The sequence below is a fragment of the Notechis scutatus genome, chromosome Z (genome assembly GCF_049901735.1).
Source record: "Notechis scutatus isolate UNSWTSFEM ecotype Mainland chromosome Z, rNotScu1.2, whole genome shotgun sequence".
Classification (NCBI taxonomy): Eukaryota; Metazoa; Chordata; class Lepidosauria; order Squamata; family Elapidae; genus Notechis; species Notechis scutatus.
Genome location: NC_142025.1, coordinates 49,810,858 through 49,833,703, shown reverse-complemented (window position 1 = coordinate 49,833,703; position 22,846 = coordinate 49,810,858). Strand labels below are relative to the sequence as shown.

The following is a 22,846-nucleotide window of genomic DNA, read 5'->3' as shown; positions in this document are numbered from 1 at the left end:
CTAGTCTACTGCAGTTATTGAAACACAGTGTAGTATTGGTTAGATGCTAGGCCATGTTTAGAGAGATTCAAGATTAAATCTAAACTTAGATTATTGAAAATCATCAGTAAATTTGAATTTATCTCACAGAACTTTTGCTGTGAGGAAAAACATGGTAGTATATGTGTGTTGAATCCTACAAGGAAACATGGTGTATAAACCTATATAGCAAATATTAAATGAATATACAAATGAACAATGCAAATTAGCAACATTACTTTCTGATGTCAATCAGTGGGTGTGTTGAAATATCTTTTGAATAGGTATAAAAAATTAATTCAATTGGGTAGATTTTTTTCTAAACATTCCCCATAGTAGGAAACCTATTTCTGTGAAACATTTAATGTTGTGTTTTATTGCATTAGTTTTTAAAAATTGCTCTTTAGTTCTCATTAATAACAATCCACTTTTTCTATTCATTTTTCATCATTTGGGGTATTGCTGATTTTATGGTTTTCTTTTCTTCCTTCTTGGAAAAAAAAATCTGGAATTCTCATATAAAACCATTATCATAGCAAAAGGTTTCATATGTTCTGAAGCTAAAGCATGTTTGATAGATATTAGCATACTCACCCCTGATTGGTTGTTCGACGGGAGCAGGAATTTAAACAGCTGTCACTGGTTAAGGCCATGGACAGCTCGGTTGTAAAAGGAGCTGCCGCGGCTGCATGTCTTAGTTCTGTAATAATGAATAAAGAGAAGTTGGACGAGCTGAGTTTCCCGCATCTTTCTTACCCACAACCTAACACTGGCGACGAAGGTGGAATCCTGAGACGCAATGGATCAGTGAGCATGTGGCTGTCGAACCTAATGAAGAATCCGAACAATGGCCGGAACCAACACGCCACCTGAAGACTGGGAATTGTACGTCGACTGATTCCACATGTTCTTTGAAGGAGGCGACCTGATGAACATTTCGGAACAGAGGAAACGAGCTGTTTTCCTCCCGCATTGTGGGCCCGCTCTTTTTAAAATGGCCAAAGCTCTCTCGGCACCCAATGATGTAAAAACAATAGCCTGGCTGGAACTGGAGAGAATTCTGAGGACCCACTACACCCTGCCTATATCCTGCCTAATCAAGAGGCATGAATTTTACCGGAGAGACCAGAAGGACGGGGAGAGCATCAACGATTTTGTTGCGAACCTGAGGGACATTGCCAGGGCCTGTGAGTTCCTAAATGTGGACAAGGCGATGAGAGACCGCATAATCCTGGGACTCAGGGACCTAACACTACAGAGCCAACTCCGGATGAAGCCCAAAATAACTCTAAAAGAGGCCATCAAAGAAGTATTGGCTGTGGAAGTGTCCCAGAAATCTACCGCAGGCATGAGAAAAATGAAAAAGGCACCACAGCCCCCACTGAAAGAAGCCGCCGCCATTCACCATGAGGACCTCAAATCTGAGTCAGACACAGTTGATAATGAGGACGTGAACCAACTCCTCTCAGAACAGAGCCAAAGAGGCCAAGATGGAAAGAAGAAGGACTTTTGCTGTGCAGGATTTGGGAAACCACCCCCGGTCAGAATGCCGTTTCCGCGATGCTATCTGCCAATGATGCGAGTGGCAAGGGCACATTGCGAGGGCATGCCGAGCATCCAAACCCCACACCAGGAGACAAAGACAGAACACGCCTCCATGGAGCAGAGAAAACCAACCCAAGAACCGATGACACCAATTCAACCAAAGCCAACAAAACAATGTGTCAGCCACTGGAAGAAGTGAGATGCACCCAACAGTGATGGTGAGCCACTCCAGCATGACAAACACATGGAAAGTCCACATTCAAGTCACCATAGAGGGTAAGCAATGCCAGATGGAAGTGGATTCCGGATCATACCTATCGATGGTATCCTGGGACACCATCAAATGGCTAAAAACCAGCCTAACCAAAGACCAGCTGAAAAAACGCTAACCTTAAAAGACTATCAAGGGAATAAGATTCCCACAGTCGGTATCAGAAAATTCTGAGTGACTTTTAAAAACTACTCCGGCATCCTGCCATTAACTGTAGTCAACCAGGACTGCTAAGCCTGCTGGGGCTGGAATGGTTCAAACCGTTGGGATAGAAATCACCAGAATCCATAGCATCACTGACAGCGAATGGGAAGACAGCCTAATGGAAGAATTCCGGAAGGTCTTTGACAGAAAATTGGGCAAGTACTTGGGGTCCCCCATCTCATTTAATCTGGACCCCACAATAGCTCCAATCAGACTAAAAGCGAGGCGGGTTCCCTTCGTGCTTAAACCAAAAATAGACAAGCAGCTAGATAAGCTCAACGCCCAGGGGATCCTTGACCATGCAAGATGGGAAACCTCTATCGTCACTCCAGTAAAGCCTGATGGGTCCATGCACATCTGGGCTGACTATAAGGCCACCCTGAACCACGCCCTACAGCAAAGCGTGTACCCTGTCCCAGTGGTGCAACACCTTTTACATTCCCTGGGGCAGGGGAAAGTTTTCACAAAGCTTGACCTCGCATAAGCCTACTAACAATTACCATAGACACTGAGACAGCAGAAGCCCAGATAATAGTAACACAGAGAGGGGCGTTCAAATGCAAGCATTTACAATTCGGGGTCAGCATAGCCTCGGGGCTGTTCCAGAGTCTCATAGAATGCCTACTACAAGGACTAAAAAGAGTGGTGCCTTATTTCAATGATATCAGCTAAGGAAAAAGAGCAATTACAAGAACACCTAAGGGAAGTCCTAACCCAATTCAAAGAAGTGAGGCTAAAAGGAAAAATGCCAACTAACAGCCAACAAGGTAGAATTCCTGTGCTACTTAATAGACAGCGAAGGAATTCACCCCATGGAAAGCAAAATTAAAGCAATCAAAGAAGCCCCCAGGCCAACAAACAAGACAGATTTGCAATCCTTCCTGGAACATATTAACTTTTACAATATATTTTTACCACAGAAGGCGACAGTTGCAGAGCTGCTCCACAGACTGCTTGACAAGAAGGCAGTCTGGGCCTGGGAGCAAAAGAAAGAAACAGCATTCCGTGGAATCAAAAACATAATCACATCAGACTGCGTGCTCATCCATTACAGTGAGACTTTACCACTAATCCTAACCTGTGACCTATCACTATTTGGGGTTGGTGCAATAATCAGCCACATACTTCCGGATGGAAAAGAAGCCCCAATAGCCTTTTATTCAAAGACATTGTCCAAACCGGAACACATTTACAGTCAACTCGACAAAAAAGCGCTAGCTGCACTCACCGGAATCAAGCGATTCCACAAATACATCTACAGAAGAAAGTTCACCCTGGTCACCAATCACAAACCACTGCTTGGGATCATTGCAGGGAACAGAGCCACCCCAAACATCCTGTCACCTACGATGACGTGTTGGACTGAGTTCCTAGCCGCCTACGACTATGACTTAATATACCGACCCAGAAAGGACATCAATCATGTCGATGCGCTCAGCTGATGCCCCCTGCCCATTCTGGATGAGGACCCAGTGCCAGTCACATCCACACTGCTAATAGAAACTCTCAAAAAAGTGACAGCGACAGCGGCCAACATCGTGAGAGCAATGTCTTGTGTAGCCTTAAAAAAAAATCTGCTAATCTTTCAATAGTCAACCAAAAAACCTCATAAATTCATGAAAAGGAATTATAGTAATTATAATGCAGCACAACCTTTATCACAGCTTGATTCTATCTAATTCTGATCTTTTATTTAATCTGATTTGAAAAGTTTTATTTGAAAATGAATTGTTATTTGAAATGTTTTGTAGGATATCAGTTGGTTTGATAATCCCAAAAACAGTACTGGAGCCCTAACTACAAGACTTGCAAATGATGCTTCTGAAGTAAAAGGTGTAAGTAATAACACATTTCTAATCTGTTGCCAGAGCTTTTCGGCATTATCCAAAATAGAAATTTAACCATAGATTAACTATTTGCTATGGCAAATATGCAGATGTGAAGTTCCTAATGGATGTTTTAGGTCAGGGGTGTCAAACTCATGGCGTCACATTGTCTTCACATGAAGCATCGTGGTTTTTCCCCCTTCACTAAAACAGGGTGGGCATGGCCAGCACATGATGCATCCAAGCCACAGGCCATTGTTTGACACCCCTGCTTTAGATTGTATCAGTCAGAAAGAACAAGAAAGCGCAAAACAAATGCTTCTGAATACCTTCCACTGCAGTTTTCCACTCTTCTCCTTATGAAGAGTCCATTTACTACATTGTTTTAACGTTCTTTTTCTCCCCCTCCCTCTCTCAGGCCACAGGGGAAAGGTTAGGTATGATTGCTCAAAACATTGCTAATCTTGGGACTGGAATTATTATATCATTCGTGTATGGCTGGCAGTTGACCCTTTTACTTCTGGCTCTTGTGCCAATCATTGCAATAGCAGGGCTCATTGAAATCAGAATGTTATCTGGACATGCTGTGAAAGATAAGAAGGAACTTCAAGGTGCAGGGAAGGTAAGTTTTTAATCAATCGTTCTCTTGAACAGCCAATTCAAATATTGGTGAACAAGCTGTATTGAAACCAAGAAACACTGAGATATATAAAAGACAATTTAACGAATGTTTCTTGATTCTCTGTCAATCTATAGTAGTCTCTCTCAATTTGTTGTTCTCCAGATATTTCATGATTACATCATCCAATACTAAAGTTTACTACTAGGGATTCTGGGAATCCCTAGTACAAATCAAGGTTTCAGGTTGGACAAGATAAAATCCTAATAGAGGACTAATTAGTTGGCAAACTCCTGTTTGGGAATGCACATTGATCTTGCATCAAGTCTTGTTTAATTTGAGTACCTGTTGTTTTCTTTTTTCTTATATTTGGAAGAAAATCTTCAAGACAGTTATTAAATTTATCCTCTCTCCCAGGTTGTTCTCCAGGTCAAAGCATAATGCTGCAACTAATGCCTCTCCCTTCATCATAGTGATTACAGTGATTCTGGCCAGCTTTCCAGGATTTAGAATGAGAATGAGTTTTCCTTTGACTCCCAATCTTGCACCTAAAAGCTATTCAAAAAAAGAAGCAAAAGACATTTACTGCAGTCGCCAAGTTCTGATAATATCAGAACATTTTCAGATTTTGTCCAGTAGCCCTTCAGGAAATCAAAATGCAGTCTCTTGTTCCTCAAAAACCTCCACATCTGTATTAAGCCATAATTTTGGCTCGATGTTATAAATGAAACCATAATATTTGTGGCTTATTCAATAAAACATACCTAATTTTTCTATGAATTAGTATGATAAATAATGCTCTGTCAGTGCTTACAACAGATACCTGGAAGTATCTGTTGTAACTGTGCTCTGGTTCCAAAATTAAAATTTGGTGGCAAATATATAAAACTATTTTGACATAGTACTAGAGTATGGTGTTTCTTGTTTTATAGTCTTTTTGTCAAGTTGTTTTTTCCTCAGGGTGATGGTCTTAAAATGTCATCCTGATATGTTAGGATTAGAAAATGCCAATTTGGTAAATGCTGTCCTAAATCTAAAATTCAAATTGGAGAGTTCATTATTTTCCTGTTAGTACCGTATTTTTCACATTTTATAGATTGCAACAGAAGCTATTGGAAATATTCGAACTGTAGTTTCCCTCACTCGAGAAAGAAAATTTGAACAAATGTATGGAGAAAATTTGCAAGGACCTTACAAGTAAGATATATTAAAATGTCTTGCCAACATTTGGAAAAAAAAGACTTAGAAATCAAAGATTTTATCACAGCCTTTTCCAGTACAGTGCCTTCCACTAGTAAAAAATTAAATCTTCTATCATTCTCTAGAACAGGGGTGTCAAACTCACATAGTCACCATGGCTCACATGATGTATAAGAAATTTTTCCCCTTCACTAAACTGGGCATGGCTAGCACGTGACGTATCTGTCATGCAGACTAGGAGTTTGACAGCTCTGCTCTAGAAGGTTCCCTAAATACAGGTTTGTACCATATTAGGAAAGATTAGCATGAATTATTCATATGGAATTTTGATAGATTTTATTTTATTGATAAATGTGTCGAAAATGTATCAGCATATAAAAAACCCAGCTTTTTTCCATTTTTTGTTACAGAAATTCTATAAAGAAAGCACATCTTCATGGACTAACTTTTGGCATTTCCCAAGCAATGTTGTACTTCTCCTATGCAGGCTGTTTTCGTTTTGGTGCCTATCTTATTGTGAATGGAGATATGGATTTTAAGTCCGTATTCTTGTATGTAACACTGCAATATTTGAAAAACTATTCCAATTGCATTATAGTATACTAGAATCTTCTTCTCCCTCTTCCTAGTATATTCCCACAGATGCAGGGTCCATTTTTCGGATCATTGAACACCATTTTGCATGGTCAGCTATGTCTCTAGAGGGCAGGCCTACAACTTGCATATCTTTGTTAATAGTGTTTTGCCATCTTTGTCTTGGATGCCTGTGAGGTCACTGGCTATTGACTTCTGGTTGGTAGGCAGTCTTGGCCACAGTGTAATAAGGTGCTGCTCTCTAAACATGTCCATAGCAGTGGAGTCAGCCTTCTCTCATCCTCTCTATAACTGGTGCCATACCAAAATGCTGTTGAATGGTCTCATTTGTGATGTGGTCAAGAAGGGAGATACTCGATATCCAACGGAGCATTTTCATTTCAAAGGCATGGAGTTAGCTTTCAGTCCCTGTTGTTGCTGCACAGCATTCAATGCCATACATTGCAACTGGATAGATGGTTGTCTTGTATCATAGTATATAAGAATAACATATCTGAAATTGTGATTGATTAAATACCAGATAGATGGACTTGTAGGACAGTTAAAGCCTCAGGAGGAAGAATAATGTTTATGTGGAATGAACAATCTGCCAGGCAGGTGCTTTAGAAATATTCTGGAACCATGTGCAGCAAAAATTAAACAAAAGAATGAATAACTTGATTCTTGCAATAAATAGAGAGCATTACCTAGACTCTTCCCTTCTTTGACTGACTATTCAAGCAGAGCAAAGGTTGTGTATTAAGAGAAAAAAAATAGCATTCCTACATAATCTTTGGAGTGTCTGAATATGGTGGTGATCTGAAAGTTGGGGAGCCATATCTCTTGAAAGAGCAGCAATTGCTTTTCCCAACAATTGTTTAAGCATTTAATTAAAAGAGGAAATATACACAGTTCATGTTTCAGTTTCACTTATAAAAAAGGCAAGTAGCTCATATTTGAGTTAGTTTTTGCATGACTGATTTGAGATTTTTGCACATGCAGCTTTTTCAGAATAGAATAATAAATCATCTATAGTATTATGGGACAGTGATGAACCTATGACATTCCACAAAATTTGGGTAGCTGCCAGCATTTACCAACACCTAGCACAATTATTTTTTTAAAACATGTCCCATTCTTGTGAGATTTTTGGAGGCTGCATGAGAATGGAGTATGAGAATGGGATGTGCTCTTGTGCAGCTTCCAGACCCTCCAAAATTTGAGTTTATTTTACTTAGTTCATTTCATTAATTATTTGATGTTTCCTTATATAACACCACACATAATTGACTGAATTTTTTACAAAACAAAAGAATATTAAAAAATTGTTTCTCTTTTGTTCAGGAGAGGGAGGCAATGACACACCAGCAGAAATAAGTTAGGCATTTTCTGAATTTTTAGCACACTGAGTCAGTCATGCTATTACTGCATTACGTCAATCTTCCACAACCTGGTCTCTTCCAAATGCATTAGCAATGTTATTCCATAAATTACCAGCCATTGTGATAACTTCTCATTAACAAGAAACAAAATAATAAAATGTAATATAAATATTATTAAAACCCCTCTCTTAATGTAATGTGTGTTTGTCCTGCTTTCTTATTTTGCTGTTCCAGAGTATTTTCCTGCATTGTATTTGGTGCCATGGCTGTAGGGCAGGCGTTTTCATTCACACCAGATTATGCCAAAGCCAAGATATCTGCTGCTCAAATGTTCATGTTATTTGAAAGAGTCCCATCAATAGATAATTACAGTGACGAAGGAAAGAAGCCTGTAAGTTGATTTTTGGACAGAATTTCAACACTTGTCTTAGCTAATGTGAGGACTGTAGTTAAGAGCTATTTATTGCTATAGTCAAAATATTAATTTGTACCATGTTATTCCAATACATGCAGTTTAATAAATTATCTTTTCACAGGCCTTCTTTTCATGGGCACAGATAATGCCAACTATCTATTTCAAAGTATATAATGTCATATGGAACTGTGCTATTGCTGCAGTAATTATGATGCAAAAATCAAAATATTGCATTCTTCACATTATTTTACTAGTTTTTCTGTAATCCAGATTTGTTAATTTGTTTAATCCAGGTTTTGTTAAAATTGTTCAATTATCAGAATTCCTAACTAAAATCTAGAGTTATAAACCCAGCACATCTGGATTGTGCAAGAATAATATGTTCATTAGAAGTCATTCCTCAATGCCATCTGCCTTCTGACATTATAATATTAAATTACAGCTCTTTCAATCTTAGAAGGTATTAAAATATTGTTTTAATTGGAATGGTAGCTATTAGTTTTAGCAAAGGAAAGTTACAAAATAATTTGCTTGCTTTACTTTTAATATGTCTCTTATGTATATGTCTGCCATTTGTCTTAACTGCATAGATGTTGCTTGGATTCTAGGAAACAGTTAGTAGCAATATAGCATTTAAGGAAGTGGTTTTCAACTATCCAACCCGGCCAGATGTTCCAGTGCTTCAAGGTCTGAATATTGCAACAGAGAAGGGGCAAACCCTGGCGCTTGTGGGAAGCAGTGGCTGTGGAAAAAGCACGTTAATCCAGTTGCTTGAAAGATTCTATGATCCCCTCAGTGGAGAAGTGGTAAACTCATTTGGATTTTGCTTATATTGCTTTCAAAATTCAAATTAATGTAATATGTAATTAATGTAATAGATAATAAAACATTCCTACCCAGAATTGAATCCTAGGTGCCAAAATGGGGTACCATTTTATTTTTTAAAATATATTCTTATTTTCCTCTCTTTTGTAATTTTTAATATATTTAGAAAAAGGTGGCCCTTTTCATGCTGTGGTATAGGAATAAAGAGTGAGGTCCCCATCTCTTACTCTGGCTCATTGTCCTTCAAGCCTTACCTGAAGGCACCCCCATGTCAAGAATTGTTGTTAGTTGCGGAGTCATCTCCAACCCATTGCGTCCCCTTAGACAACGTTCCTCCAGGCCTTCCTGTTCTGTACCATCCCCAGAGTCCATTTAAGCCTGTGCCTACTGCTTCAGTGACTCCATCCAGCCACCTCATTCTCTGTCATCCCCTTCTTCTATTGCCCTCAATCTTTCCCAGCATTATGCTCTTCTCCAGTTAGTCCTTCCTTCTCATTAGGTGGCCAAAGTATTTGTCAAGAATAGTTTAGGGCAATTTAAGAGGTGATGAATTTGTGACTCTTGGGTGTTGCCTGTAGCTTCCATCCTTTTCCTAATATTGATTATGCCTTGAACTTAATCCAGCAACATCTTCGATTATAAAGTCATCTTGGGATGAGGTAAAATTTGATCCAAAAATTGCCTTTCTGCTTCATTCATTCATTCATTTCATTCAAATTATGCATTATTTTCATATTTTCATCTTATTTCTTGTGGGATTTTCTGTCATTTTTGTAATGATTCATTGATTAAATGCCATTTTCAACTCTTAGCAACTAAACATAGATTTTTCCACATGACAATCTATCCATAACCTGTTCTTTCAAGTATCCTTACCTTATACTCACTGCCACCATAACTAAGTCCATCCACTTTCCGGCTGGTTGTCCTCTTCCTTTTTTGTAAGGAAGAGCTTTCAGTATGTCTGATAATGTTTTTGAAAGCCAATATCCATTGTATATCACAAAAATCTCCACCTCTAAGCTGTATCAACTCTTCTTTTTCAGCTTTTGAATGGTGAAAATGAACAGCAGTTAAATATTCAATGGTTGCGGTCTCAGATTGGAATTGTTTCTCAAGAACCAGTTCTGTTTGGCTGCAGTATTGCGGAAAATATTGCCTATGGTGATAACAGTAGGGAGGTACCATTTGATGAGATATGTGAAGCAGCCAAATCAGCCAATATACATTCCTTCATTGAATCTTTACCAGAGGTAAGTTCCTTTTCTAACATGTTCTTCATTGAATTCCTAGGTATGTTTCCTCGGTAGCAAAGAGACTCTTCTTGATGGTATATTGTTAAGGAATTTTACTTGTATGGAAATTAAGCAAAATGTTACCATAAAGAATAACAGGTTGTATATTCATGATAGCACTCAACTAATTACATTAAAAAAAACCTTTTAGCAAATTAAAATTAGAGGGTTAGAATTACCTCTGATTGTGCTCCTTGTATGATTTCTTATTGTAATTTGTTTATTTATTCCTCACATTTCTATACCACCCATCTCACCTAAACGATTCCTAAGATTACTTGTTATTATTCTACTACAGGAATTTTCACAAAAATGAGCATGAAATTGAGTTTGTGTCTGTATAAAGAAGTGTAACCCGGGACCATGCTATTTTCAAAAAAGATGTTTTACTTGTATTTTGTGTGTGTGAAAACCCAAATAAACTGTATTAAAAAAAAAAAAAGAATTTTCACACTATTGAATCTGTATTCTAATGGTGGAAGAGCCTTCAAGGATTGGTTCACTCTGCTAAATTCTTACTATGCATAGAGGTAGTTTTTTATCTATGAGCACAATTGAGCTTAACGTTTATGTTGCAAAGCAAGACAAATGGAGTTTTATTCTGTTTCACAGCTTTTTTTTAACCACAAGTTTAAGTGAATCATTGCAGTTCTTAAATTAGTAATATGGTTGTTAAATAAATCCCAATGACTTTGCTTGTCAGAAGGTCACAAAAAGTGATCACATGACCCTTGGACAGTGCAACTATCATTAATATGCCCCAGTTGCCGAACGGTTGAATTTAAATCATGTGACCATGGGTTGAAAAATGATCATAAGTCACTCAGTATTGTTGTAACTTCAAATGCTTACTAAACAAAAGTCAAAGACTATCTGTACACTAATATTTTCCGTAACTATTTCTACACAAATGTATATATGTTTCTACAAAGGTTCTAGATAATTTATAAGTCTAAAACAATTAATACTTGGCACTTAAGTACCTGAAAAATTATTTACTCGAATCTGAATCAGCCCAACTTAGTGGGTCATCCTAGGGTGAACTGTATTCAGTTTCTCACTTTAGCTAGACGTTCCCCCTATCCCTGCTGTTACCAATTATCCCTGGTCAGTACATTAGCAGGGGAAGTTGCAGTAATCTAATCGATAGATAACAGAGTTCAGGCTCCTGAGTCAGGAAAGGTCACAACTGCATAGTTGGCTGAATGTGTCCTGGTCATGCCCACCATTTCTTGCTTCAGCAAGATCCAGGAAAATTCTCAGAGTAACCACCTGCTTCTTCAGAAGAAATTTCATCCTATTCAAAACTGGAATTAGTTTGGAACAAAAGGCTTCTCCACAGAGAGAAGTTCCATCATGCTCAAATTCAATTAGGTTCTATTCAATATAATTGTAGATCCTCACAACTTCCAGGCATCGAAACAGGACTCATACCAAATGTCCCATTCAGCACAGATTTATATGTGTGTGTATGTATGTGTATGTGTACACACACATACACACACACACACATATATAAATAATATAAATTTTATTATATTTTATAATATAATAAAATAAAAACTGGGAATTATAAATATACAATACTAGCTCGATACCTGTGCTTCACTAAGAAAATATGTTTTTGGGGAGACTTAGCTTTTGGGGAGGAAAATAAGGGGGAAAAATTCTGCCTCTGCCTACCAGCATCCATCGGTATTCATCTGGCTAGCGTTCTGTCAGTGTGTGACAGAGTTGAGGGCTGTTTGGAAACTGAAACAGTATTTGCTGTGTGAGCAAGAAGGAGACAGTAAGGAGCCTGGGCATGGTTTAGCTCAACTGTTCTGCTTGGTGCTGTGAAACTAAAACTGAAACTGAAACTCCTCTCCACCTGAAAAGAAATCTGTTCCAAATGCAAAACAGAAGCAGTGTTTTGCATTTGGAACAGATTTATTTTCAGGTGGGGTGGGGGAATAGAACTCCTTAGCATCAGAGCATGTGAATAATAATATACAAAGTGCTAATGGTCTGATGGTCATTTTGAAAAATCCTTTCTTAGTGAGCACCTAGAAGCCAATACGTGCCAAATTTCAAGTTTGTAGGCTTTACAGTTCTGGAGATTTTGTGATGATGCGTGAGTGATATTTCGTATGCTTGAGCCTGAGCCCCCAGCAAAAATAATTCATATACAGTTGTTATTATGACTAACAACTACAAATGGGATAGGGATTTCAACAGTAAGTCATTGTATTTGTAAGTTAAGGCACCCAAGTGACCAGAGTTGATTATTACCAGTTTTACAATGGTTGTTAAATAAATCTATTCTCCCAAATGGGTGCCTAAAACTGGCAAAAACTATTGAAAACTGGCAAAAAAAATTGCAATTTCAGCCATGTCGCCACGGATGCTTGCAACGTCATAATTGCCATGCATCTGAAACATAGTCATGTAACCATGGACTTAGGGGGTAGAGTGGATGGAACAGTGCAACATTTTACGTTAGCCAGAAATGTTTTCCAAGTCCATCATAATTTCAAAAGGTTGTTAAACAACCAGTCAAGGCTTATCTATAATCTATTTTAGCCAGAGTTCTTTGAACTTGATATATGCAAAAGTTATTATGAACTATGACTAACAACTGCCAGCTGAACTGGAAGTATTCTTTCATTTTTCCCGACTGCCATAAAATGATTGAAATGTCAGCTCACTATCTACAGACTCTTGGATTTTGAGGTATATATCCTTGGTACATGGCTGTTTATATGACATTGGTAGGATTAATTAATTAAGCTTTTTACTTCTTGATAAATTCTACTCTTGTTAAATTTGGAGCATTGGCAGACCACTAAGAGACTATATTTTAACTGAGATGCTCCTCTAAAAGAAAGAATTGCACTTCAGAGAGAGAAAGCAGGCATTTTACATGCAAAGAATCCTAGCTTGTTCACTGGAATGAACTAATTGAATGAATGAATACACCATTATTTATTGAAATAATGTTGATTATGTATAGAAATACAACACTGCTGTTGGTGACAAAGGAACTCAACTGTCTGGGGGCCAAAAGCAGCGCATCGCTATTGCCCGTGCTCTCCTCCGCCAGCCAAAAATTCTGCTGTTGGATGAAGCAACCTCTGCTCTTGACACAGAAAGTGAAAAGGTAACTATTTGGTCACTGCAGAAAACATAGGCTTCCAATTGGAAAGATTTCATATCATTTGAGGCAGACCATACCTAAATAGCAAGCACATGAACAAAAGTCTCAATTTTTATTTCAATTGAGCTGGAAATGTTCCTTCTTCTAATTGTTGTTGATGCTATTTAAAGAACTTGATGAGTTGAGATGAGATAAGATAACATCTTATTAGCCTTTAGTGTTGGATTCCTGATACACTGAAGTTTCGGAATGGAGCCTTTTTGGCAAACGGCAGGAAAATGGGGAGGGGGAGTTTTCTGCCTCTCATCCTTCTCTCAAGCTCAGCACAGATGGACATCTCAAATAGGCTCCTTCCTGAGCTTTCAGCATTGCAATCCTGGGATGTGCATTATTTTCTCGAACAACATTTGATCACTTGAAAGGAACGGGTTGCGCCCAGAGAGAAGGAACAAGAGGCAGCTCCTGGCCCTCATTGGCTCAGTTGATCCATGGGCCCGATTAAGGGGCTGAGCAGCCAGGAGGTGACCAGGGAAGGGAAGAACTGCCTCCTGTGCTGGCCACGCGCACCCCTTCACTAGGGCTTATTTAGGGGGGTAGGGTGTAAAATAGTTAACAGCCAAAGATGATTGTCTTTTTATGGTTGCTCATTATATAATTAATTCAATAGTTCATTTTAACAATGAAAAATTATAGTCAAAATTACATATTCTCAGAGAATAGGACTTTTTATTTATTAGAATATATTTTTTCTTTTCAATAGGTTGTTCAGGAGGCTTTGGATAAAGCCAGACAAGGTCGTACCTGCATTATAATAGCTCATCGTTTATCAACAGTGCAGAATGCTGACATTATAGCTGTAATCCAGAGTGGGAAAGTCGTGGAACAAGGAACACATCAGCAGCTACTGGCTCAAAAAGGAATTTATTATTCACTAGTCAATGTACATGCAGGAACAGCTCATGTATAAATAAGAAAGTGAACATTACTTGAATTAATTTGATTGCTGGATTATGTGGCATTAAATTGGGTTGACTCTTAACGACTGTACAGATGGATTTTCAGCAGAATGATCTATCCCCAATTTTGTCCTTCAGGTCTTCCATAGGTGCATTGATTGCCACAGTAACTGAAAACATCTGTCTTGCTGCTGGTTGCCCTTGTCAGGTCCCTAAGGACCAAGAAGGATACATGGAATTACTTCTGAATAGTTTCCTTTATTGTTCCTCATCTATAGGCAGAAATCTTGCCAAAGAAAAGCAAATATTTACATCAACATAAATATATTCTGGGAATTGCTAGGGAGGATCTGTTTTAACTCTTCCTCCTGATCAGACTTCCCATGCTTTGCTGACTCTTTGCCTTTTGGAATGCAGCTCCTAATCCAGATTACATTCCACCACAGTTCTCTTCTTTCCTTCTTTCCTTTCCTTCTAGCTTTCCCAGCATTATAGACTTTTTTTAATAGAACTAGGTCTTCATATAATATATGAAAAATATGATATTCAAACCTGATCATTTATTTGTGCCTTGAGAAAGAACTCTATTGATTTCTTTCATGATCCAATTCTTTTCTATTCATGATATTCTCAGGAATCTTCTCCAACAGCAAAGTTCAAAAACATCAACACTCTTTTTATTTTGCTTCTTCAAAGTCCAACTTTCACATCCACAGAGTGTTATAGAGAAAATATGGTCTGCACATTTCTGATTGTTTAGATATACACATCTTTTCTCAGGACTTCATGGCTATTCTAGCAATGCTAGTCTAAGGAGTATTTCCTGGCTACTGGTTCCTTTATTGTTGGCTGCTGGTTCCTAAAAGTGAGAAGTTGTCACCCCTTTACTGTTTTCCCAGCTTCCTATAATATGTGGTATGCTCCACAGATCAGTTCAATAAATAAGGGAAGGATACACAGTTTTTACTCACTTCTCCCCAACCTGGAGTCAGTCTGTTTCATCATGTTATCCCCAGATTGTGGGTTCCCAACCAGTATTTGTGGGGACTAGCAAGTACAGAAGATCAGAGGTGGGATTCTACCGTTTCTGACTGGCTCTGTAGAACCGGTAGTTCTGAAGAGCAGCAGACATAGAACCAGTTCTATGTCTGCTGCTGTTTTGGCCCACCCGCCCACCCGGGCTCTTACCTGACCTTTATTTCCTGCTTTTTCAACCTCAGCCGCTTTGCGTGGCACAGCTGTGGTTGAAAAAGCAGGAAAATAGTGCATTTTCAAATGCTGCACACCTGCACGCAGCGCTGCTCAGCTGTTCAGGCAGCATAACTGACGACGTTCCACATGCGCACGCAAATCGCAAATCGCAAAATCACCGAACCGGTAGTTACACCAGTCGGATCCCACCCCATGCAGAAGATGCTATTCACATTCTTATATTAAGCAAGATAGGCCAAATTTCTAAGAAGAATCACCAACATTAAACATCTGTTTTGCTGGCTAAACTGAGTACTTTGTATCTCGACAGCTATACTTGTATGATGACTTTTATCACCATCATCTTCCTCATGAGGTGATGGATTAAGAAGTTTCCTTTGTGACCATACAATGCAAAATGATGTTCTTCAGGTTTTAAATGTATATCTAGAGCTTGAAACTTGTATTTTGGAGGAGGGAAAGAGATATTATAGACAAGCTTTAAAAGCAAGTGTTGTTTCCAGTGAAAAGAGACAGTTGCTAATATCTGTTGAATGTCATTAAAAATAAAGCTTCAATAACCCAGTAAGTGTTGAGTCATTTCTAGGAATATACAGTTTTTAAAAATCACAACCTGTTGTGTGTGTGTGTGTGTGTGTGTATGTATACATACACACATACACACACACACACACACACACACCACACTCACACACACTAGCTGATAACCCAGCGTTGCCCAGGTATTTATTTATTCCAATCCTGTATTAGACAGGAAAAGGAATGAATTATATCTATAGTGTCAAATCAAAATAACTTTATTTACAGGGTTTTAAAAGTATAAGTAGAGTATACAAATTATAAAGGAATCTGTAGATATAACAGGTATATCTCTCCTATAGTGTAGTCAGGCCCCACGGTGTTGTACCGAATGTCTAGATGTAGCAGCTCTATCTCTCTTATCCTTTAGTCGGGCCTCATGCTGTTGTACTGTCTCTGAAGTTGTATATGTAGTAGCTTTCTCATGCAGTGTCGCAAGTCTTCTATTCCGCTTCTTGGGAGTTTCTTGTCTATGCTGGAACTTCATTTTTGTAGCCTTTCATTGCACTTGGCCAATCGCCTGATGTTTCCTTGGAGGCATCTTGAGCCTGGGCCTGTTAGCTCAAGCACTGTGGTAAGAATTAGAGACCTAATTGCTCTGGCCAACAGCTGTGGAAAAATTCTGCAGGGAACAGTCTTTGAGATGATTATCTGCATTAGCAGGCACCTCCCCCGACATCTTGCCCTCTTTGCTTGAAGCCGAGGGCCCTTACCAGAGGGAGCCCCCTTTTTTATAAGAACCAATCCCCCTTACCAGAGGGAGCCCTTTTGTGGAGTACTGTGAAGCCATTACCATAGCAACTCCACTGTGCTGTACAGTAGAAGCCATTTTAAGATGTGCGCACATGCGTGCGTGCGCACACACACACACACACACACAAATACATAAGGGGTGTTAGGGTGTCTTACCCCCACAATATTTTTTTTCCAGAGAGTAAGTCATCTGTGTACCACGTTTGGTTGAAATTGCTTGAGACGTTCCAGAATTATGCTGGAACACACACACACACACACACACACACACACACACACACATCCATTTATATACATACAGACATACACATGGAAATCAGCAAAGGCAATTTCTTTATGAAAAGCCCAGGTCCCTTATCTTTGTTTTCTTTTCTTTTTTTAGCTTGACAAACTTGTCTCACAGTTGCTTCCACTTTCTTTTGCATCTATTTGGGTCTTCCTCCAAAGTTCTTCTAATTTCCCCCCATGAATTGGCTGTTACTCCTTTTTGGGGGTAGTATTTATCCATTACATCATACAAATGTTTGTATCTCCCCATTTTGTAAGCAAGGCTATCCTCTAACTGCTCCATTTTGTTCTTTGAAGTAAAAAAAAAAAGAAATAGAAAGATTTGTATAATCTGAAGAGAAACTGGAGTTTCTTGTTTAAATGTGCCTTGGCTTCCACCTACATCCCAAGAGGAAGTTAGATCAATCAATCAGCATGTAGGATATGCATCTGCACAAAATGTATGCTTGAGATTTGGGAGATATGTGTGTCAACTCATCTGCAATCATCTGCAACCCATGCTTGCTATCAACTTTGCAGCATAGGATGCATCGAACCTACACACAGTTGCAGACAAGTTTAAATCAAGCTTTAGTAATAGGAAAGTTTATATCGCACATCTCTCAGTGACATACAGTCAGTAATAACTTTCACAAAATGGAGGATGAGTGAGTAATCCATGCTAAATGATGAGACAATAGACAAAGAATCCTATGTTAAAGATTTTTAAGATAGACTAGCTTTAGCTTTGCTAGTACAGCATAGTCTAGCAACAGTAATATCACTTACAAAGGCAAAATAAGGGCAATGCAGAGGGAACAGGAAGAGCAGCTTTGCCTTCCAAGTCAGATTTCAAGGCAAAGCAGCTCCTTCTCCATCGCCCTTTTAATCCTTAATCCTTCATTCTATGTTCTCCATCTCACCGCACCACACTCCTGTTTCCCCCACTTCCATTTAAAACTTTTTCACAAGGAAACATAGAAACTTCAAAGAAGAAAGAACAAACTGTGGCTGATCATCCTGTTTTGAATTAAAGAGGCCATGCAGAAAGGCAGAAGGGAGGGAAATGCTGCTTTGCCAAGGTCAGTTTACAAATGGCTGTTCCATGTGGCCAGTAACTACAGCCCACAATACTGAGTTCTGCAGATTTCCAAAAGATAAGCAAGGCATTGTGAGGGGTGGAAATGGCTGTAGGGACCCCAAGGACAGGAAGCAGAGCATGGGGGTATCTCGGGATGGGGAGGCCCAAGGCAGGCATCCTTGAGGCTCCCCATGCAAGTTTATCAATGCCTGCATTCACCCCTACATTTGTTTAACATATGCATTGGGGCGATCCAGGATGAGGGCTCTTTCACCTAACAAGTTTCAATTAAGGTCCTCCTGACTTATGATTGAAATGGGCCTGTTCCATTACTGTCATAAATCGAGGATTACCTGTATATGGTTTCAATGTGGAATGAGACTGGCAATCATCCAAATTAAAACTTGCACATCCATTCTATTTTTTCATGCACAATCTACTGTGATTCGCATCTGCTTGATGTGCCAATCCTTCTTGCTATCCAGTCTCTTGGTCATAGCCAGGTGAGGCTTGTAAGAATTAGGGGACTGCTAGGAAAGGCATGGAGCATTAAAAAAAAAAACCACAGTAGTGGAAAGAAAAAGAGGAACACACACACACACACACACACACACATTCATTTGCTCCCTAGACATGAACATAGAAATGTGGAGGTATCTATCATGTTTCTCCTTTTCACACAGCTGTCTGTTTCAAAGCTCAAAATCCCTTTACTACCAATGCCAAGCAGGCAGAGTCCAGAAGGAGCACCCCAAGACAAAATGGTCTGGTGTAAACTTACCCTGTCTGGGTCCCTGGCCAGTTACTTTCAAGACTCCATGTTGCATGCCATATTGTGAAAAGAGTAATTTGGGGTTCCAACTTGAGCCAGGATTGCATAGGGAGCAAATCAAAATAAAATTGACATGCTGAGAGGAAAGGATATTTATTCTCAAAAGCAAAGAGATTTCCCTGTGGGGGTAGCTACAAAGAAAATAGGATCCGGAAAGATTGTTTTATAGGAGACAAGCGGCTCATATAAAGCAATATAATATTAAATGGGAGGCAAAGCAAGCAGCCCATAATAGAAAACTTTCTAGAATGGGGACTTATAAGCCAAATATCTTCACCTTGGAACACCCCAGTGCAGATGGGTCTTTCCATTTTGTCCAGGACCTGAGAGGGGTGAACAGGAATACCCTCACTCTCCATGCAGTAGTGCCCAACTCGTATACCTTCTTGGCACAAATTAACACAAAAGATAAATGGTTTACAGTATCAGATTTGAAGGATGCCTTTTTCTGCATCGCGTTGGCAAAAGAGAGCCAACCAATTTTTACCTTTGAATGGCAAGACTCAATATCAGGCACCCCCAAAGAATATACATGGACTAGGTTACCACAAGGATTTAAGAACAATCCCACCATCTTTGGCCAATACTTGGTTAAGGACCTGTATAAACCATCACGGATCAAGGAATATTCGGTTTTGCAGGATGTGGATGTTTCATTTTTGGGTGCTGAAATGAGAGACAACTGTATAGACCATATTGCTTTTGAACTGGCTGGCAACTTGTGGCTATAACAGGGGTGGGCAAACTACGGCCCGCGGGACACATCCGGCCCGTTGGTCTGTCCAATCCGGCCCTTCCCTTTAAAAAAAATCGCTGCCATTGGTCTGTCCAAACCGGCCCGCCCCTGAAAAAAAATTGCTGGGCGTGGTGTATTGCCCTGTGCCGCGTGGCCCCCAAAGCTGGAAAACAGTGCGGAGCGATAGGAGTAGGAAAGAAAAGAAATTTGCAAAGGCATCGGCTGGGAGTTCAAAATCACCTTTGAGTGCGACCTCTCCAAAGGTGAGTCCCCGCCGATCCCCCCTTCCAGGGCTTTGCAAAGGCAAAGCTTGCAGGCTGGAGTTTCTTCCCGCGGAGGAGCGGGAGGGGTTCTGCCCGGCGGGCGGGGCGGGCTGCTTGGAGCAGGCTGCCGTGCGGCTCGGGGGGTGGAGGCGCGAGCGCTCGTGAATGAAAACGAAGCCGAAAGTTGCTGGGAATTGCTCAGGTTTCCCCCGAGGGCTTTGCAAAGGCAAAGCTTGCAGGCTGCCAAGGAGGGCGAAGGGTTCTGCCCGGCGGGTGGGGCGGGCTGCTTGGAGGAGGCTGCCGTGCGGCTCGGGGGTGGGGGGAGGCCCAAGCACTCGTGAATGAAAACGAAGCCGAAAGTTGCTGGGAATTGCTCAGGTTTCCCCCGAGGGCTTTGCAAAGGCAAAGCTTGCAGGCTGCCAAGGAGGGCGAAGGGTTCTGCCCGGCGGGTGGGGCGGGCTGCTTGGAGCAGGCTGCTGTGCGGCTCGGGGAGCGCGCGGCGCTGCAGCCCGCCCCACCCGCCCGGGCAGAACCCTCGCCCTCCTTGGCAGCCTGCAAGCTTTGCCTTTGCAAAGCCCTCGGGGAAACCTGAGCAATTCCCAGCAACTTTCGGCTCGTTTTAACTCAAGAGCGCTCGCGCCTCGCCCCAAGCCGCGAGGCGGAGGGGAAGCCCGACGGGCGGGCTGCTTGGAGGAGGCTGCCGTGCGGCTGGGGGGGGGAGGTGCAAGCTCTCGTGAATGAAAACGAAGCCGAAAGTTGCTGGGAATTGCTCAGGTTTCCCGAGGGCTTTGCAAAGGCAAAGCTTGCAGGCTGCCAAGGAGGGCGAAGGGTTCTGCCCGGCGGGTGGGGCGGGCTGCTTGGAGGAGGCTGCCGTGCGGCTCGGGGTGGCGGGGGAGGCGCAAGCACTCGTGAATGAAAACGAAGCCGAAAGTTGCTGGGAATTGCTCAGGTTTCCCCCGAGGGCTTTGCAAAGGCAAAGCTTGCAGGCTGCCAAGGAGGGCGAAGGGTTCTGCCCGGCGGGTGGGGCGGGCTGCTTGGAGGAGGCTGCCGTGCGGCTGGGGGGTGGAGGCGCAAGCTCTCGTGAATGAAAACGAAGCCGAAAGTTGCTGGGAATTGCTCAGGTTTCCCCGAGGGCTTTGCAAAGGCAAAGCTTGCAGGCTGCCAAGGAGGGCGAAGGGTTCTGCCCGGGCGGGTGGGGCGGGCTGCTTGGAGCAGGCTGCCGTGCGGCTCGGGGGAGGCGCGAGCGCTCGTGAATGAAAACGAAGCCGAAAGTTGCTGGGAATTGCTCAGGTTTCCCGAGGGCTTTGCAAAGGCAAAGCTTGCAGGCTGCCAAGGAGGGCGAAGGGTTCTGCCCGGCGGGTGGGGCGGGCTGCTTGGAGGAGGCTGCCGTGCGGCTCGGGGGTGGAGGCGCAAGCTCTCGTGAATGAAAACGGCCGAAAGTTGCTGGGAATTGCTCAGGTTTCCCCGAGGGCTTTGCAAAGGCAAAGCTTGCAGGCTGCCAAGGAGGGCGAAGGGTTCTGCCCGGCGGGTGGGGCGGGCTGCTTGGAGCAGGCTGCCGTGCGGCTGGGGGGTGGAGGCGCAAGCTCTCGTGAATGAAAACGAAGCCGAAAGTTGCTGGGAATTGCTCAGGTTTCCCCCGAGGGCTTTGCAAAGGCAAAGCTTGCAGGCTGCCAAGGAGGGCGAAGGGTTCTGCCCGGCGGGTGGGGCGGGCTGCTTGGAGCAGGCTGCCGTGCGGCTCGGGGGAGGCGCGAGCGCTCGTGAATGAAAACGAAGCCAAAGTTGCTGGGAATTGCTCAGGTTTCCCGAGGGCTTTGCAAAGGCAAAGCTTGCAGGCTGCCAAGGAGGGCGAAGGGTTCTGCCCGGCGGGTGGGGCGGGCTGCTTGGAGCAGGCTGCCGTGCGGCTCGGGGGGGGGAGGCGCGAGCGCTCGTGAATGAAAACGAAGCCGAAAGTTGCTGGGAATTGCTCAGGTTTCCCCCGAGGGCTTTGCAAAGGCAAAGCTTGCAGGCTGCCAAGGAGGGCGAAGGGTTCTGCCCGGCGGGTGGGGCGGGCTGCTTGGAGCAGGCTGCCGTGCGGCTCGGGGGTGGGGGGAGGCGCAAGCACTCGTGAATGAAAACGAAGCCGAAAGTTGCTGGAAATTGCTCAGGTTTCCCCGAGGGCTTTGCAAAGGCAAAGCTTGCAGGCTGCCAAGGAGGGCGAAGGGTTCTGCCCGGCGGGTGGGGCGGGCTGCTTGGAGGAGGCTGCCGTGCGGCTCGGGGGGAGGCGCGAGTGCTCGCTAGCCCGCCCCACCCGCCGGGCAGAACCCTTCGCCCTCCTTGGCAGCCTGCAAGCTTTGCCTTTGCAAAGCCCTCGGGGGAAACCTGAGCAATTCCCAGCAACTTTCGGCTTCGTTTTAACTCAAGAGCGCTCGCGCCTCGCCCCAAGCCGCGCGGCGGAGGGGAAGCCCGACGGGCGGGCGGGCGGGCTGCTTGGAGGAGGCGACCTGGAGGCGCTCCGGGCTTCCCTTCCGCCGTGTGGCTCGGGGCGCGGCGCGAGCGCCCGCAAGTTAATAGGAAGGCGAAAGTTGCTGGGAAGTTGCTCGGGTGCTGGGAGCAGGCTTTTAAGAGCTGCACCCCAAGGAGCAACTGGCGGCCAGAGGGGGGGAAAGGCAGGCAAAAGCCCCCCCCCACACCCCTCGGCAAGCGGTTTGCAGGGTTAGCCAGCAGTTTCTCACAAGAGACTGAAGGCCGGTCTGCTCTTCCCAATTAGATGTTGGTTCAAGAGGGAGGGTTAGCCCTGCTACTAATTGGTGGTTCACAGTTTAACCGTGGGCACCGGAGGAGTTATGTTTTGGGGGGTGGGCGTTTATTCATTTCTTAGC

The 22,846-nt window shown here is 42.5% G+C and overlaps 1 protein-coding gene across 2 annotated transcripts in view; it reads left to right on the top strand.

The window, feature by feature from the left end:
* Positions 1–16,039, top strand: part of ABCB1 (ATP binding cassette subfamily B member 1) — a 54,331-nt gene extending 38,292 nt beyond the window's left edge. For both annotated transcript variants that reach the window (XM_026681360.2, XM_087947227.1), the window contains 9 exons: positions 3,790–3,873; positions 4,283–4,486; positions 5,580–5,680; positions 6,094–6,234; positions 7,873–8,029; positions 8,662–8,859; positions 9,925–10,131; positions 13,166–13,312; positions 14,070–16,039. In XM_026681360.2, the coding sequence (XP_026537145.1) occupies positions 3,790–3,873; positions 4,283–4,486; positions 5,580–5,680; positions 6,094–6,234; positions 7,873–8,029; positions 8,662–8,859; positions 9,925–10,131; positions 13,166–13,312; positions 14,070–14,276 (1,446 nt within the window). In that variant the 3' untranslated portion in view covers positions 14,277–16,039. The remainder of the gene's footprint in view (positions 1–3,789; positions 3,874–4,282; positions 4,487–5,579; positions 5,681–6,093; positions 6,235–7,872; positions 8,030–8,661; positions 8,860–9,924; positions 10,132–13,165; positions 13,313–14,069) is intronic.
* The last annotated feature ends 6,807 nt before the right edge of the window (positions 16,040–22,846 follow it).